We start from the raw sequence: 16,422 nt of genomic DNA on the forward strand, positions 1-16,422 counted from the left end.
AGCTCCAGGCTCTGGAGTCATAAATCCCATCTCATCAGAGTGCAGGGCAATTATCCCTGTGCTGTCACAGATATGTCACTTGGGCAGAGCTCTGTGCCACTGCTGCCAGTGCTGCCAGCTGAGGCTGCCAGTGCTTCCCCGGGCACTGCAGGCAGTGACAGCTCAGGCAGTGGCAGAAGGTGACACCCTGGGCTTGCTGTGCCTGGCTGGGGTGACACCCAGTGCAGCCCCATTCCCTATTACATCCAGCTGCCTCCCAGAGCCATTAATTACATTTCTCCTGGGTGTACAGGTAGCCCTCGATGGTGGGCTGCCCAGGCAGCTTGCAGGTCAGGGGTGCTTCCTTCATCCTCTTCTTCAGATCTTCCAGCTCCTCCCGCGTGCTGGAAAAGTGATTCCTTGTCTGGGAACAGAAAACAAACAGAATATTTGAATATGAGCAAAAAGTGAGCTGCAGGTTATTTATTCCTGGATAAATCTGAGGTGCTGTAGCAGAAATGAATCTGTTCCCAAGGTACAAAACATGGAAACCACTCCACAAATCCACTGGAAACTGGCTATAAGAACCACTGAGCTCTAAGGGATGACTGAAGAGACACATCATGTGCAGAGATGGTGCTGAGTGACACAGCTGGGAGGCCACTTGTTTCCTTAATTAAGGAACTTGAGCACATTTAAAGGCTGGCTGGAGCAGAGGAGCTCCCATTGCTCAGGTGTATTCTCCTCCCAAAGGTGTTGATTATGCTACAGTGCTTAGCATGAAAGAGTCACATCAACAGGGGGTACAAAATCCAGGCATTTTGATGGAATACTACTTGGACCAATTAATGAGCCAGCAGCAAAACCATCCTGGCTCAGATTTATGGCTGCTGTTCCACAGAAATGAAGGTCAGTCAGGAGAGACTGAAGATAAAGGAAACAGGACTCAGATATTCTACCCCATGAGCACACTTGGCCAGCAGAGGAGCTTACCAAAGCATGCAGCAAGCCTGCAGGAAGCCAGTACCATTAAGATCAAGGTTAGAGGCCTTCTTAGAGTACAATTTCAATCTCCTGATTGTTTATGCACCAGGTTAAATGATGCAACTGCAGTAGCCCCTTCCAGAGAAAACAATTTCATAGACCTGTGAACTGTCCCATGAAGAGAGGGGAAAACCCATGTGAGCTGAGAAGGAAACAACTGTATCTGCAACAATGCAAACATGGCCAGACTGCTTGGGTGGAAAGACCTTGCCATCAGAGGTGTGTAAATACAAATGAGAACAGAAGTCACACAGAAAAGTCCTTCAGCTGGGCAGGGACTCACATTCTGCAGGCTGAGCTGGAGCTGCTGCTTGTATGGGAGGAAATCCTGTGTCAGCTCCACTGTCAGGTTGTTGTAAGTGAAGAGGCTGTGGAGAAATGCCAGCACCTGCAATGGAGGGAAGGGACACGCTGAACTTCTGTGTTTATAATGGAAGGAAAGATGGACAGAGTGTGGGGTTTCAGAAATTACATATGCAATTATTTTTTCCTCACAACTTTGGAATGCCAGCCTTGGCATGGCTTATCCACCAGAGTGTCCCTAAAGCCCAAGCTACCACCCATATCTGTCTGAATAAAACACCCAGAATGAAAGACCCTGCAGGGAGACCCAGAGCAGATCTGCAGAGATACCCACAGGATCCCACACCCCACTGCAGCTGGGGCAGAGCCAGCACCCAGGGCAGGGTCCCTGCACTCAGCCACAGTCTGGGACTCTGCAGGCCAGGCTGGGACAGGGGAGCAGGGCAGGTAACACCTCTGTCACTCTGCAGACAGACAGCTCTTACCAAACCCAGGGGGGCAAGTCATAACAAGACTCTGTGCAGTGTCCAGCCTGTCCCTCAGGATCCACAGATAGCCAGAAGAAACAGGACTGGGGTTTCACAGTGCTCCTGCCCCACAGGACCTAATCCAACCTGGCAGCTCATCCCTTGCCAGCACATCTGAGCACCAACCAATGAGACTGAGAGCAAAGGAGGCTCCTACCGGCTCCACAATACTGAATTTCTTGCTTTCTTGTACTTCCTGGATCTGGTACACATACTCAAGGGAGGACTCAAAGAAATTGTGTCTTTCTTTGTCCACCTGAAGGTCAGCCTAGAAGAAAGAGGGAAAGGTGGAAAAAGAAAATACATCATCTGTAGTTTGAAAATATTGGACTCACTTTTGTCTGTCAGCCCACACATAGTTCTGTCCTCACTGAAATCCTGCCTGGGGTCCAGCCCAGCTGTGAGCTCTAACATTGGATATTCTTTTAAGTCTGCCCATTTCTGGCTCCCTTTCATTCAAGGATCCAAAACCTCTTCTCACTCTGCAAGGAAAAGGCTTTCCCAAAGCTCGTTTATTACTTTAGCACAAACCTCTTCTCCTGACAAGGCCACCATCTCCACCCTCTTGCCTGACTCCATCTGTGTCCCAGAACCAGCAGCTCTGGAGCTGCAGCAGTGGCAGGAGCACACAATGAGCTCACACACAGTCTGCCTTGCAGAGATGCTCGTAGGTTGATGTGACAACTGGTCTGACAGATCTGACCAGATCCAGCTGCCTTTCCTTCCTTGCTGCAACATGCCTGCAGCAGCACCAGCTGGAAGGAGCCCCCTTCCTCTGCCTGCCCCCACAGCCACCCAGAAGCACCAACTTCTGGCAGGACACCAGGCCAGCAAAAGGAATAATAACAGGTTATTTTCAGCCAGAGCACTTCCCCAGGTGAAAGGGTGGCCAGCCCCCAGCTGTGCCAGTGCCACTGGTCACTGCCCTTCACCATCAAGGTGACAACAAGCAATGACAATGTCTGAAGCCACTACCAGCATCCAGCAGACACAGGAGAACTGAGCTTGATTTCCCTGGTCTCACAGAGAAGTCAGGCCTTGGGTAGATTTAATTGATTATCAGTTTCAATTAGTTACTTGAAGGGATGATTCCTCTCCCTTTTTTTAAGAACTAGAGCAGTTGGTGCTGTTGATTCTGGACCTGACTCTGAGAAAAATTCCATACACACCTCCTGTAACTGAGATTCCTTCTTTTTGGAAGACAAATGCAAATGACGATCCAGCATAGAGTAAAACTTCTCACCATCCTTCTCAAACTTTTTCTTTCTTTCCTGTAGATGAAAAGAGGTTGAAGCAGAACCAGTTACTGGCATTTTCCAGATAAGAACATGCATCAACACTGAGATTCTTTGTGCAATTCTGTATTCCCATGGACAAATTTTGGTCAACCCAGCCAGAGAACAGAAGGCCACTTCTCATTTGCTCTGATTTCACAGCCCCTTGCCTACCTTGGATGCAATTACACCTCAAGGCCCAGTCTAGCAATATAAGAAGTATTTTTTCATGCCAACATCATGGCAGAAGCCCCACTCTCAATCTCTTCAATATCCAGTAAACTGAAGATGTGCTCATACATCAAAAACCTGTTCACCACTTCCTGACATGCTGTTCACACAGCCCAGAAACAACTGGGCAAACACTGCAATGTCAGAGGCACAGCAAGGTCGAGAAAAGGTTCATTAGATTTTGGCAACTTTCTGCTCTAAAGAGTTTATCATTTGTTTCTGAGAGTACCAGAAGGAAAGCAGAAGCCTGGCAGGTCATCAGGCAGGCAGGAAATCCTCATCTGCCCTCAGCAGTGCTGCAAAGAGAGCACAAATGAACAAGAGCAGCAAACAGAGAAGGAACTCAAGAAGGAGCCCCTGAGAGCAGGCAGGGAGCAGCAGGACTGAGCACCAGGCTCTTGGCTCCTGCCTGCACTGACTCTGACATTGGAAATCACAAAACAACCAGAGTAGGGGCCAGGTTGACAAATATCCACTTTAGATGGTATCTGACATATCAGGGATTCCTGGGAGGCAACTAAATTACTGAAATCAGGAAATTCCAGCCTGGCAGCAGCCTCAGTGCCAGGTCCAAGCAGTTGAGAGCTGGTGTACACACAGTGCAGGTGTGTATGGGATGCCCAGATCTTCTGTCTGGCTTTTGAAAGTTCAAGAAAGTGGAAGGCAGTTCCAGCTTCCTGGGGAATTACTGGTATCTTTCAACATCTATCACCTGCAAGCCCTGAAATCCTGTTCTCTTGCCCCCACTCACAAATGCATGGCCTGGATAAGCAAGCATACACCAGTGCCACAGCCAGAGCAGATGGGCTCTGCCAGACTGCTGGGTATTAGGAACTTTCCTCATGAATTCAGCAGTGACCACAGCTTCCCCTGCCTGAGGTTTTGCTTCCCTGTTCCAGTTGCACAGCCTATTCCATCTGTCTGTCAGGATGCCCTGCAGCAGGATGCCTGGGGGCTCCCAAAACCCCTGGGAGTTTCCCAAAACTCCCCCCCAAGTGGGCTCAGCACAGGTGGCTCCCAACAATAGTACCAAGCCTTCCTAGCAGCTGCCTTCCAGGGAAGAGGATTCTCTCCCATGAGTCCTGCCATGGCTGTAGTGAAAGCACAATTACCATGAGGAAGTGGCACCAACCCCTGCTTATGTGTAAGTGTCTGGAGCAGGGCAGGCTTAGCCCAGCAAACCTTTTCACCTCAGCAATTGCATATCCTGCTGTGCAGAGCCTGGGATTACAGGACACCTGAAGGGAAGTGCATCCTCTGCAATCACCCCCTGCAGTATCAGGTACTGTGACTCTGTGTTAGCAGCCTCACACACCAGAACAGAGAGGTCTACATCAAATCCAGAGGAAGAGAGAGCCCTCCAAGGGTGAATCCTAATTTAAGCAGTGCAGCAACTGTGGGGCTGAGGCCAGGAAGGACGATGAAAACAAACCAGCACCCTCGTGACTAAGGCCCTGATCAGCAACTCCAAACCCAGAGCAGCAAAAGCGTTTGAGGAGCAGCAGTTCCTGTGTCTGTAAGGTCAAAGTCCTGGGCTGTCTGTGCCATTAATGCCCTGTCTAATGCAGCCAGGAACTTTTCTTGTTTCCATTTCCTCAGTGAGAGCCTCCAAGGCCACAGAAGTGCAGGGAAGCAGAGCTGTGGGGCTGCAGGCTCCTGATGCCACCTCCTCACATCCCAGAGGAGATGGCTGTGCCAGCAGCAGGTCCTGAGATAGAAAAGCAGGTGCTGCCATGGAAAGCTAGCTCCAAACCCAACCAAGGGCTCCACTGTCTCCAGCAAGGTGGTGTGCAGAGGTGGTGGCAGCACTGGGATGGTGCCATCCCTGTTCCTCAGCAGCAGCAATGGGACTGGAGCCCACTCCAGGAGTTCTCTCCCACCTCTCACCACCAGCAAGCAGCACACACAGGGTGACTCAGCTGTCCCCACCCTGTGGAGAGGCCACCAGGGAAGACAGCCACACTGCAGGCCAGAGCTGGGACCAACCTCTCCTGCTCTCCATCAGGGAGGCTGCTCACCTGTACCAGGTGTAGCCATGATATTTTCTGAAAAATCCTTTCCTTAAGATTTTTCCTCCTGAGAAGCCGAGAGGCCTCAGGAACAAAATGTAAACAATAATTATCTGCTGCTGTGGAATGCAGCAGGTGCATCTGTGATTGGTCTCATGTGGTTGTTTCTAATTACTGGCCAATCACAGTCCAGCTGGCTCGGACTCTGTCCGAGACACAAGCCTTTGTTATGATTCCTTCTTTCTCTATTCTTAGCTAGCCTACTGATGGAATCCTTTCTTCTATTCTTTTAGTATAGTTTTAATATAATATATATGATAAAATAATAAATCACCCTTCTGAAACATGGGGTCAGATCCTCGTCTCTTCCCTCCTCCTTGGACCCCTGTGAACACGGTCACAGCCAGGAGCTGTGGGAAGCACAGGGCAAGGGAACCACCAGAGCCTGGTGCTACCACAGCAGGGCACGGCAGAGCCCGTGGGCAGGGGGATGTGCCTCTGGATGCAGCAGCCTGGGAGCACGTGGCCCCTGGCTTGTCCCCAAGGGGAGGTGACATTGCTGTGGGAGGCTGTGGGGCCCGTGCACGTGGCCAGGAGGCCATGAGCTGTGTGTGGCTGTGGTGCCCACACAGATGGCCACAGGAGGCCACAGCCTGCAGCCACAGGGAGACCACAAACCACCAGGCAGCAGCTTGGTCACCAGCTTGTGGGCAGCTCCCTGGTGGGTTCTGAGGAAGAGGGGGCGCCTCTGCTCAAGGAAAGACTGGTGAAGAGAAAGGAAGAGCCTGGGAGAGCAGTGGAGCTCCTTCTGCAGCAGGAGCTGGGCAGCCAGACAGGAACTGCTCTGGGGAGTGCCTCCTCCTCTGGCAGCACCCAAGGCAGGCAGGGGCACACTGGGGACATGGAGCACTGAGCTCTTTCTGGGGATTGAAGGGACTGGGAATGATGTCCAGGATGGACCCACGTGTGACAGGACCACAGTGCAGCGTGGCATTTTGGGCCACTAAGAGGGAGCTGGCCAATCATTCCCACCCTGGTAATTAGCATATAACTGAACAGCAGAAGGATGACCTACAAATCCTTCTGAGTTGGCTGCTGACCAGAGCAAGCCAAGACAGAAAAAAAAACAACACAAAAAAATCACCCAGACTGAAGCACAATCTGGAAACATGAGCACAAATTAGTTCCTCATGAATATTCATCAAAGGGCAGCACCACGTTTGCATTAAGGTTTGCCAAGAGGCACCACCCACCTTCTGTTTATCGCTCACTGGGAGACACCGAGCAGATCCTACCGAGGGCAGGCAGGAGGGGGCTCTGAAACACCCTGGCAGCTCTGGTAGGCACTGCTGTGCCCAGGAATGGCACAGCCCAGCCTGTGCTGGGAGCTCTGGCAGGCACTGCTGTGCCCAGGAATGGCACAGCCCTATGTTGAGAGCTCTGGCAGGCACTGCTGTGCCCAGGAATGTCAGCAGCCCATGGTGGGAGCTCTGGCAGGCACTGCTGTGCCCAGGAATGGCACAGCCCATGGTGGGAGCTCTGGCAGGCACTGCTGTGCCCAGGAATGGCACAGCCCAGCCTGTGCTGGGAGCTCTGGCAGGCACTGCTGTGCCCAGGAATGGCACAGCCCATGATGGGAGCTCTGGCAGGCACTGCTGTGCCCAGGAATGGCACAGCCCATGATGGGAGCTCTGGCAGGCACTGCTGTGCCCAGGAATGGCACAGCCTGTGCTGGGAGCTCTGGCAGGCACTGCTGTGCCCAGGAATGGCACAGCCTGTGCTGGGAGCTCTGGCAGGCACTGCTGTGCCCAGGAATGGCACAGCCTGTGCTGGGAGCTCTGGCAGGCACTGCTGTGCCCAGGAATGTCAGCAGCCCATGATGGGAGCTCTGGCAGGCACTGCTGTGCCCAGGAATGGCACAGCCCCTGGGACAGCACTGCCTGCCTGCTGAGGCAGGTGATGCAGCAGCAGCTCTGGCTGCTCTGTGTGTGCCAGGTCCTGCCCACACCCCAACTGTCACCAGCACTGGGGTGACATTGGAGCCCCTTGGCGGCTTCAGGTCCAGCTCATCAGGGGGAAAAGGGCAAACAGACTTGCCAAAACTCCCCCTTAATCATTAGTTGCTAATTAGGATCCTCTGAAATTCCCATTTTCAGGGAGGTGGGGTGAGTGGCAGGTGAGAAGCCCAGCTCACAGGCCACTTTTCCTCTCCCTAAGGAATTAAACACACTTTTCCTGCTGGGAGCCCCCACCTCCATGCACACCTGAGGGGTCTGGGTGCAAGAACAGTGGATGCAGGATCATCACAGTTCAGTTTTATAAGGCATCTGCAGTTAATTCAAAAACAGATTTCTAAAAAGTTGAGGGGCGTAGAAAGAGCAGTTCTGCCAAAGCACACTCAGTTCATCCTGGTGTTTTCCCTCACCCACTGCTTTCCCTCAAATGCTCCTTAGGCCCTGCTCCCCCAGAGATGAGAGCAGGTAGAAGTTATTAACCTCCCTTTCTTTAAAAATTATAATTAATGAAATTAATAACAGAATTTACTAAGACCTTTTAGGAATACATTATCTCCTATGGAAGAAATTTTGACAAACACTGCAGCTATTCAGCATTCCTCCTGCCCTTACAGTACATCCCAGCAAGCTTTTCTCTCTGATTTTTTTGGTTGACTTTGTGTTTTTTTTTAAAAAAAGCTGTCTCCTTCCAAGTGAAACTGGAATTAAACTTTCCTATTCAAATCCTCCTCAGCTCAGTAAGTGTGGCCAGCTTCTTCCCCAAGGGTCCCAGCCCCACAGCGTGGATCCGAGCCCCGGGGCTATGGAGAGGGAGGGATGGGACCTCCATGTGCACCAGCTCCTTCCCAAACTCACCCCCTGCCCTGAGTGCCAGAAATGGGTCAGCTCAGGGGGTCCCAGAGCCTCCCTTTTATCTGTGCTGGGGCAGGTCACTCCCACTGACAGCAGCGACCCTGGGGCTGTGGCGGGAGGCAGCAGCTGGAGGGGTCCCGGCGCAGCCGGGGCTGCCCCGTGTGCGAGCACAGAGGAGACTCCCCTGCTCCCGGCTGAATGCACACTCAGATGTGCTGCTCAGACTGGCTGTGCTCCAGCCAGAGGCATCACAAAGCCTCGATTCAAGGGCTCTTCCTATTTGGCTGCAGCAGCTCGCAAAGGGAACAGAAAACATCTCACAGAAGGCGACGCTGCCAAAATACGGAAACTGAGCAGAGGGCACAAATTCCCTGTGTCATGTCTCCAGGCTGCTCCACAGCCTGGCCTGGGCCTCTGGCCCTGGTGCAGATCAGAAAGGGTCCATGGGGTGATGGCAGGCCCAGCAGTGATGGGAGGAACCCACACTGACAGAGCACAAATGAGGAGCCTCACTGGTGCTTCCCCCCTCCTGCTGCTGGGTGGGGATGACCCAGAGATGCTGTGGGTCAGGCTGGCAGGTGAAGGAAGGCTCTGTGCCCAGGGTGACACCTGAGGGTGCAGTGTCAGGGAAGTGAGCCCTGTGAGCCCTGAATGGAGCCACAGCACAGCCCTCTTCCCACCACAGTGCCCTGGCACCTCTGCAGCTCATGCTCCTCACAAGAAACAAAACCCCAAACCAAACTCCAATGGCTGAGCCACCTGCAACACCCCCCTGCCCTCTGCCACCTCTCCAGCTGCTCTGAGCAGTGTCCTGCCACTGTCACCACCCTGTGCTTCCACACAGAGTGCCCTGCCCATGCACAGGGGCTGAGGAGGGGCTGCAGGCTGCCAGGTGTGTCCGTGTCAGTGCTGGGGCTGTGGCACCAGCCCTGCTGAGACCTGTGCCTGCCATCAAGAAAGGGAGCAGGACATGGGCACAGGCCTGTGGGTGCAGCCAGCTCAGCTCTCGGGGCACAGCACGCTCTGGGCTGGGGGCAGAATGGCCCTTACACACCTTAAGGGCTCTCTGGGACAAAACCAGCCTGAAAGACACAAGGGCAGGGGCTGTGGGCAGCACCTGTGCCATGCTCATGGCTGCAGCTCTTCAGAGGGCTCCACACACCAGCCCTCAGGGCATGGCAGAGGGCAGGAGGGCCATCAAGTATCTCTTCTCAAACCCTGTATTTATTAAAAGTCAAAGCCTCCAGATGGGCTGGGCTGAATCCAAGCCTCAAGTGTTCTCCAAAACATCTCCATTTCAGAGCTGGGCCAGAGCCAGCCCCATTTTAAGCTGCCGCTGAGTAACATGGAACCTGGATTTCTTGATAGCAGACAAGGGAAAAATGATCTTTTGTGCTCCACATGTGCAGAATTTGCTTTTTATAGCTTGTTTCTTTAAAAGTTTGGTCCATCTGAAAGACTCATTAGATGCTTTATGTAAATATTTCATAACAAAAGCCCTATGACTATAATCAGGTTCTGCTTGCTGGCCTCTCCTGTTTTCCCTCCTTCCCTGCCTCCCTCCCACTCCACCACACACTTCTCTGCAGAAAGTATTTTCTTTTCAATAGCACTGACTGAACAAAGGAGAGAGGGGGTAAAGCAGCAAGGAGGATCTCCTGGCTGAAACAAGCACTCCTTGCCCAGGACAGAGGCAGTGCTGGAATCAGGCCAGGAGAAAACCCAGAGAATTCAGGAAAAGATTTTGGAGACTCTTAAGATTGAAAAATCAGACTAAAAGTCACAGCACGAACCCTCAGCCAGCAGCTGAAAGCCAGCATTGAACAGGGAGTTTCTGAGTGCCTGAAGTCAGAATGCAGTAGAGCAACTGCTTGTTAACAACAACAGGAGAAAAATTTGAATTCAAAGACAGTAACAGAAAACAAATCTGTTCACACTGAAAACAAACAAACAAACCTTACCTTGGTGAATCCTATCTGCTCCTTCCGGAAATTTTCCAAAGGTTTGATCAGCAAATCACTTGCATTCTGCACCTACAGTGCAAAGAAAAAGCATTTTAATTGCAGGGTGCTGATCAATTTTCTCCTAAACAGAGGCTGAACAGGGCTAGAAGCCAAGAGCTCTGAGATTTTAATGTTTTTGACTGGAAACTTCTTCTCTTTCTGTACGTGAATTCACTTAAACCATCTGTACCTGCTCTTCCTCATGGGTGACACACTGCAAACCCCAGCCACATCCCAGGAGGCTTTGGGGACATCCCGTGGGTGACAGGGAGTGTCCCCCACCTCAAATAAAGGATGGGGTTCCCTTGTCTCGAGAGTCAGCCAGCAGGTTATCTGTCACAGAACAGCTAGGGAAAAGGGAAAGCCTGCCTGTGTCTCTTCCACTCCTGTCTCAGGTCTCAGAGATCTTCCCTGGATGGTGCTCTGCCCACCTTTACCATGAATCCACGTGAAAGTGAGCTCATCCCAGTTTGTATCACTGGCTCCAGCTCCAGCCTGGCACTGGGACCAGCCTGCTGCCTGCTCCCATCCCCACTTCCCTGACAGGCTCTGCCCCAAGCTCCAGAGAAGGGAGAGGGGGACAGCAGGGGACAGGACACCACACAGCCCCTCAGGGAAGTTAAATCTGATGAACACAGTGAGTGAGTGAGTGTGAAACCTCCTGAGGGAGCTGCTGTAAAACAGAATTGATCCTGCAAGTAGAGGGGAAAAAACCCCAACTTTGAAAATTGGACAGTGCCCATAACCCCTGAAACACCTTCCCATGCTCCCCCCACTGCCAAAGGAGCCACTGTACCTGGGATGTAATTCATAATAAAGAAGGATCTCAGTGCTTCCCTGGTTTCCTGCTGTTCCTTGCCTGCCCAGGGACCCTCTGGCCCAGCCTGGCAGGAGCTCCTGCTGCTGCACGAGGCAGGGGAAGGCAGAGCCAAGCAGCACATTCCTGGCGTGCTGCACGCTCTCCACCGAGCCTAACCTTCATGTTTTTCCTGGAATTAGGAGTGAAATGGGAAGCCAGCAGTGGCTCTGGAGGAGCCTGGAGAGCTGAGGGCACATGGCAGCAGGAAGCTGATGGCAGTGCATTGTACTGCAGGAGCTGCACCAGCACTGATGGGCTCAGGGACACCTGCCTTCCTGCACCCAACAAAAACTGAGCAAAAACACTCCTGATTCTTTAACCCTTGGTTTCCCCACAGTGAGCAGCCCCTCCAGCTGCAGGGCCTGAGGCTCTGTGACTGCCTGAGCTGCCTGGGAGAGCCACAGCCCCCCACTCCTATTGCTGTGCCTGCCCATGCTCAGGGACCATGGACAGATGAGTACAGAGCACATTCCCAGTGCTCCCAGCTTCCCTCTGATGAGAAGGCTAACACAGAGGCACATGGTGCTGTGGCTGTGATTTGGCATTCAGGAATGACAGAGCCCAGCTCCCATCTCCTTACCATCATGGACCTCTCCAGCTCCACTTCTTGCAGCAGCTCTGCAAACTCCTTAAAGGACTCGGCTGTAAGAAAAGAAGAGGCTGGTCAGGGGAGCTGGCATGTGGCACTGGATGTGGCACTGTCACACCCTGTGTGACACATGTCAGGACACCCCAATGTGGCTGCACCCCCAGCATGGTCATCTAAAGGCTGACAATAAACCAAGAAGAGGAGGCTCCTTTTGGCAGAAACTGAGTGAGGCAATGGCAGGTGCAGGCTGGCCTTGAGGGGTATTTATGTATACAAGGGACAGGAGGGTCTCCTGCCCAGGCAATGAAGGAGTGAAGTCCCTGGGAGGATAAGAGGATGTTAATTAGCTTTTATTAGGAACTGTGTTATAGAGGTGGCAATACAGGTGGCAGAGAAGGGGCAAATGCAGGGAAAGCCAAACAGGGGCAAGGGGAGCTGCCATCCCCAGGGCCTGCAGCAGGACAGGCCCTGCCACTTTGGGCAGGACAGGGGTGCCTGGCCTGCCCAGACAGCTGCCATCAGCACCAGGATGAGCTCTAGGTGCCACCTCTGTCCCAGGAAGAGCTGCAGGGGCTTGCCAGGACCAGGACAAGTGTGTCAAATAAAAATGGCCTGGAATGACAAAGATGACGTACTTCACCAGGAGGCACAAAGTCCATGTACAGGAGGAAAGGCAGCAGGTGTAGACATGGTCACAGACACTGACACCACTCCCCAAAATGCCAGCAGTGAAACAAAAAGATCCCATTGATAAACAGTTGGAGTCCAACTACAATAAAAATAGCATTAAACCTTTCCTTTAACAAACTGAAATAAGAATAATTCAACCTGGGGAGATAAAAGACTAGGTGGGAGCAGCTGACCCCACACCAAGGGGGAACGTGCAGCCCCTCTCCCTGCCCATCAAAGGAGAACTTGGGAAGGGGCTGAATTTGTTCCAGGGGAGGAAACCCCTCAGCAGCAGAGCACTGACAGTGCCAAGCCAAACTCCCCTCTCTCTGGGCTGCAAGGCAAGGCTGGGCAAACACCTGCCCATGCAGGTACTGTGGCTGTGTGCTGGCTGCCTGGGGGAACAACCTGATCACCCCAGTGCACCTGGGAACTACCTGGGAGTTAGCTGGGAAAGTTTCCCACAGCTCCAGCCTGCTCAGCACAGCGTGGGACAGGTCTGGTGGGTCCCAGGCTCCCTCTTGTCCTGGTGGGAACATCCCAGAGTGGCTCTGTCAGACCCCAGAGCTCTGCAGTTCAGACCCTCCCTCCCTGCTGGGCTGGGCAGGGCAGCACACGAGGGGGCACAGCAGCTGTACAGCAATGCAGGCACAGGATTAGCTTGTCCCACAGGTCAGGGAGAAGGTGCTCCTGTGCTCCCTGTGCAAGCTGAGAGTCCTCTCCCCTCAATCACAGCAGCACCTTGGGAGAGGTACCTGTCCTAAAATCCAGTGTAAGGATTCATTCTGCAGCTGCTGAGACACACAGAAGGGAAAAACTGCAGCCTTGTGCCATGGGCCCTGAGCTGCAGTGGCACAGCAGACCTTCCTGATGAGTCAGGAGCTTCTGAGCTCTCCTGCACTGAGGGCTCCAGCACCCAGCTATGCAATGGCCCTACAGCTCATGGTGCTCACACCCAGGGCCACACGTGGCTGTCACTGTGGCTCCCCAGGATGGTGGAGTGCATGCACACCAGGGGCCTGAGCCAGGAAAAGAATTATCACAGGGATTAAAAATCCAGCCCCAAACTTACAGGGAAATATGTCAGTGCCTAAAATGTTCCCCAGCCATTTTTTCCTTTTGATCTACAGGAAGAGCCCAGGAACATGTTTCCTGGCTCCAGTCACAGAACAGCCCACTGCTGACCCTGCACCACACACAAGGCTCAGATCCTGCTGCCAGCCTAGCAGTGCCTGGGGTGGATCTGTGCTACTGGCCTGGGTCAGAATTTTCCAGCCCATCAGGGCAGTGTGGAGCAGGGGGGACACCAGCAGTACAGCCTGCCCAGCCACAGCTGGGAACTGACACCTGGAAATGCCAGAGCAACTCTGCTGAGCAGCCAGAAGCATTCCAGGAAGGTCCTTACAGGATTGCAGGTTCCTGTGCCTGGGAGGGAAGAACATGCCACCCCATCTCACTGCCCCCTCCATCTCTGCAGGAGCTGCTGATTTGGGTCCTGTGAGGTGACACTGGAGGAGCTGCAGGAGGGAGCACAGGAGGGGCTGCAGCTGTGGGGTGACACAGGTGCATCCATGGCCTTTCACATCCCATGGGGAAAGTGCTGCTCACGACAGACAACATCAGCCCAGTGTCCTGACTGCCACCTGCAGTGTCCCCGCTGCCACCCGCTCGTGTGCCTGGCTGCTCTGTGCCCACACAAGGAGAGAGCAGTGTGACTTTAGCTCTATTTACAACCCAAACATGTTCTCTTGCAGTGCCTAAGAAGTGCCTCTAAGTGTTCTGCTCCACTCCCATAGCCTGCACATGAAATGAGCTCTGCACTCCCACGCAGACCCCTGGCACCCTGGCAGATGGAAGCTGCTACGGAGACGTCAACGCCCCAGTGCTGTGTCAGGAATAAGGAAGCCTCAACCCCTGCAGGCACACCAGGGCCTGGGTGAGAGGAGGAACACAGCCCAGGCTTCTTCACAGGCAAGCTGGGGATCTCTTCTTGAAAAAGCAAAACAAATACTCCCCAGCAAAACTGAAAGGAAGCACGCTCCTTTCACCATGGAGTGTTTTACATCTGCTCTCTTGCTCTCCCCCATCCCACACTCCCTTTATTCAACCTCTGTCATTCCCAGCAGCCTTGCTTGGTTGTTGGAGCTTTGTTCCTTCCAGCCAAGAGGAGAGACACTCCTTTCCTTGCATGGCTGTTTGCCTCAGATCCCTCAGCTCCCAGGAGGGGCATCTACATGGCAGAGTTCCCCCCTCCCTGACCTGTATGTGTTTGGAAGCTCAGACCTCTGCTGCCATTACATTTGGAGGCTGACTCATTTCCAGTGGGTTTCACCCAGAGACTTTCCATAAAGGAAACAAGCCTTGGAGGGGCAGGCTGCAGTCTGCTTAACGTGGCTTTAAATACAACAGCCCAAGGAACAGGCTCTACTTCCTTCCCCTTCTGACAGCAGCTGAGAGATCTGACACCAGCAATGTCACACTGCTGCCACTCTGCAACCACTGCCTGACAAAACCTGGTTTTCTTTTTTCCCCTATGTGCAGCCCTTGGGAGCAGCCTGGAAAAGACCCTGTGCCTTGTGCCCCACCCCATGAATGCTCTGTGAATTCTCCTGCCTGGAAAATGCCCTGTGAGCCCATGGGCAGCCCCAGCCCAGGCAGGTGGCCCAAGTGTTTTGTCTGATGGGGCAGGGTGAGAACCTTGGAGGCTGAGGATGCTCTGCTGTCCCTCCTGCAGCCCTCTGTCACCCCCACAGAGTCCACTCACCATTCATGTGAAACGTGCAGGGTTTGGGGCATTAAGGCCCCTGAGCTGTGGATGCTGAGTGACTCCCAGAGCTGAGCTGGGGGAGGGCAGGGATGTAACCCAGCTCCAGGATCACTAATCCCCAAGCAGATGTGCAGGCAGCAGCCCTGCAAGGCTGCCCAGGGCACAGATGGCCATTGTTTTCCATTTGAGACACATCCAGCAGCCCTTTTTCCCAGCAGTTTGCAGCCTGGTGCCCTTGCAGGGCAGCGTGGGGCAGTTTGTTCCAGCACAGCAAAGGCAGCTCTGGGAGCAGCACCCAGAGCTGGGCTCCCAGAGCTCTGAGAAGAGGGGCTGGCTGGGAGGTCAGCACCACACTGCCTCCTCCCCAGCACCTGGAAGCATGGAGCAGGCCTGGAGCCATGGAAAACCTCTGCAAATTATCCGCTGAATTGGGAATGTGAAACTCGACCCGTGACTGTTCAACTTCAGAAAATAAGCTGTGGAAGAGCTGCCTGGAACCCGGCTCCTGAGGCTGCTTAAAAACCATCAGGCAGGCTAATTCCTAGAGAGGGAGACTGTTCCAATTACTGGAAGTCAGCTTCAAAAAGCAGAGAACTCACCAATATTGATCTCATCATCCGTCAGTGTGTCACCAATGAAGTCGAACTGGAAGGACTGCAGAGTCTGGGAGAACTTCTGCACTGCTGAGGAGTAGCCTGGAAAAGGACAGAGCAATCAGCTGTGGGTTTCTGCAATTGTTCTACAGAGGCTGCATGTCCTAGGAATTTATCCTGAATGGAACAAGACCAGAGGAGGGTGGTTATGAAAATCCACAGGCATTGGGAATTTCAGCGCTGCAGAAAATGCTGCAGCATTAATAACCCTCAGAGGCTGCAGAGAGAATTGGATTTGGGTTTTTTCTCCCTCTGAAAAAGCTTCTGCAGCACTAATGGATGCACCACACAGTACAACAACTGATCAATGGCCTTGTGTCCAGCTACAGACAGGAAGGGACACTTCCCTGCAGGAAAACCTTCAGGAGATACTCCAGGGCTCTGTGTGCACCAGCACAGCTCCTTGGAGCACAGGGGCTGTTGGACAGGCTGGCCACTGTTCACAGAAATCGTTTCATAATATGAGAGAAAAATCTGTAGAGTCAGAAAATAAATGTGAGGGAAAAGGCAGGACTAAAAATAACTGTTCCTCTGTGGGGTCATGGACACAGACAGTCCCTGAGGGAAGGACAGTGCCACAGAGCACACAGCTGAGCCAGGGGCACCCACAGATGGCCCTGGGACCTGCTGCTCCTGCTGGTGAGGAGC

General features: G+C 53.1%; 1 protein-coding gene across 2 annotated transcripts in view; it reads right to left on the reverse strand.

Annotated features, from left to right (window-relative positions):
• OPHN1 (oligophrenin 1) overlaps positions 1-16,422 on the reverse strand; it is a 50,261-nt gene that overhangs the window by 19,274 nt on the left and 14,565 nt on the right. For both annotated transcript variants that reach the window (XM_077185827.1, XM_054641283.2), the window contains exons 2-8: positions 15,721-15,816; positions 11,677-11,738; positions 10,196-10,267; positions 3,023-3,124; positions 2,011-2,121; positions 1,307-1,411; positions 274-403 (exon numbers count right to left, since the gene is read on the reverse strand). In XM_077185827.1, the coding sequence (XP_077041942.1) occupies positions 274-403; positions 1,307-1,411; positions 2,011-2,121; positions 3,023-3,124; positions 10,196-10,267; positions 11,677-11,738; positions 15,721-15,816 (678 nt within the window). The remainder of the gene's footprint in view (positions 1-273; positions 404-1,306; positions 1,412-2,010; positions 2,122-3,022; positions 3,125-10,195; positions 10,268-11,676; positions 11,739-15,720; positions 15,817-16,422) is intronic.

This window comes from Agelaius phoeniceus, chromosome 14 (genome assembly GCF_051311805.1).
Source record: "Agelaius phoeniceus isolate bAgePho1 chromosome 14, bAgePho1.hap1, whole genome shotgun sequence".
Classification (NCBI taxonomy): domain Eukaryota; kingdom Metazoa; phylum Chordata; class Aves; order Passeriformes; family Icteridae; genus Agelaius; species Agelaius phoeniceus.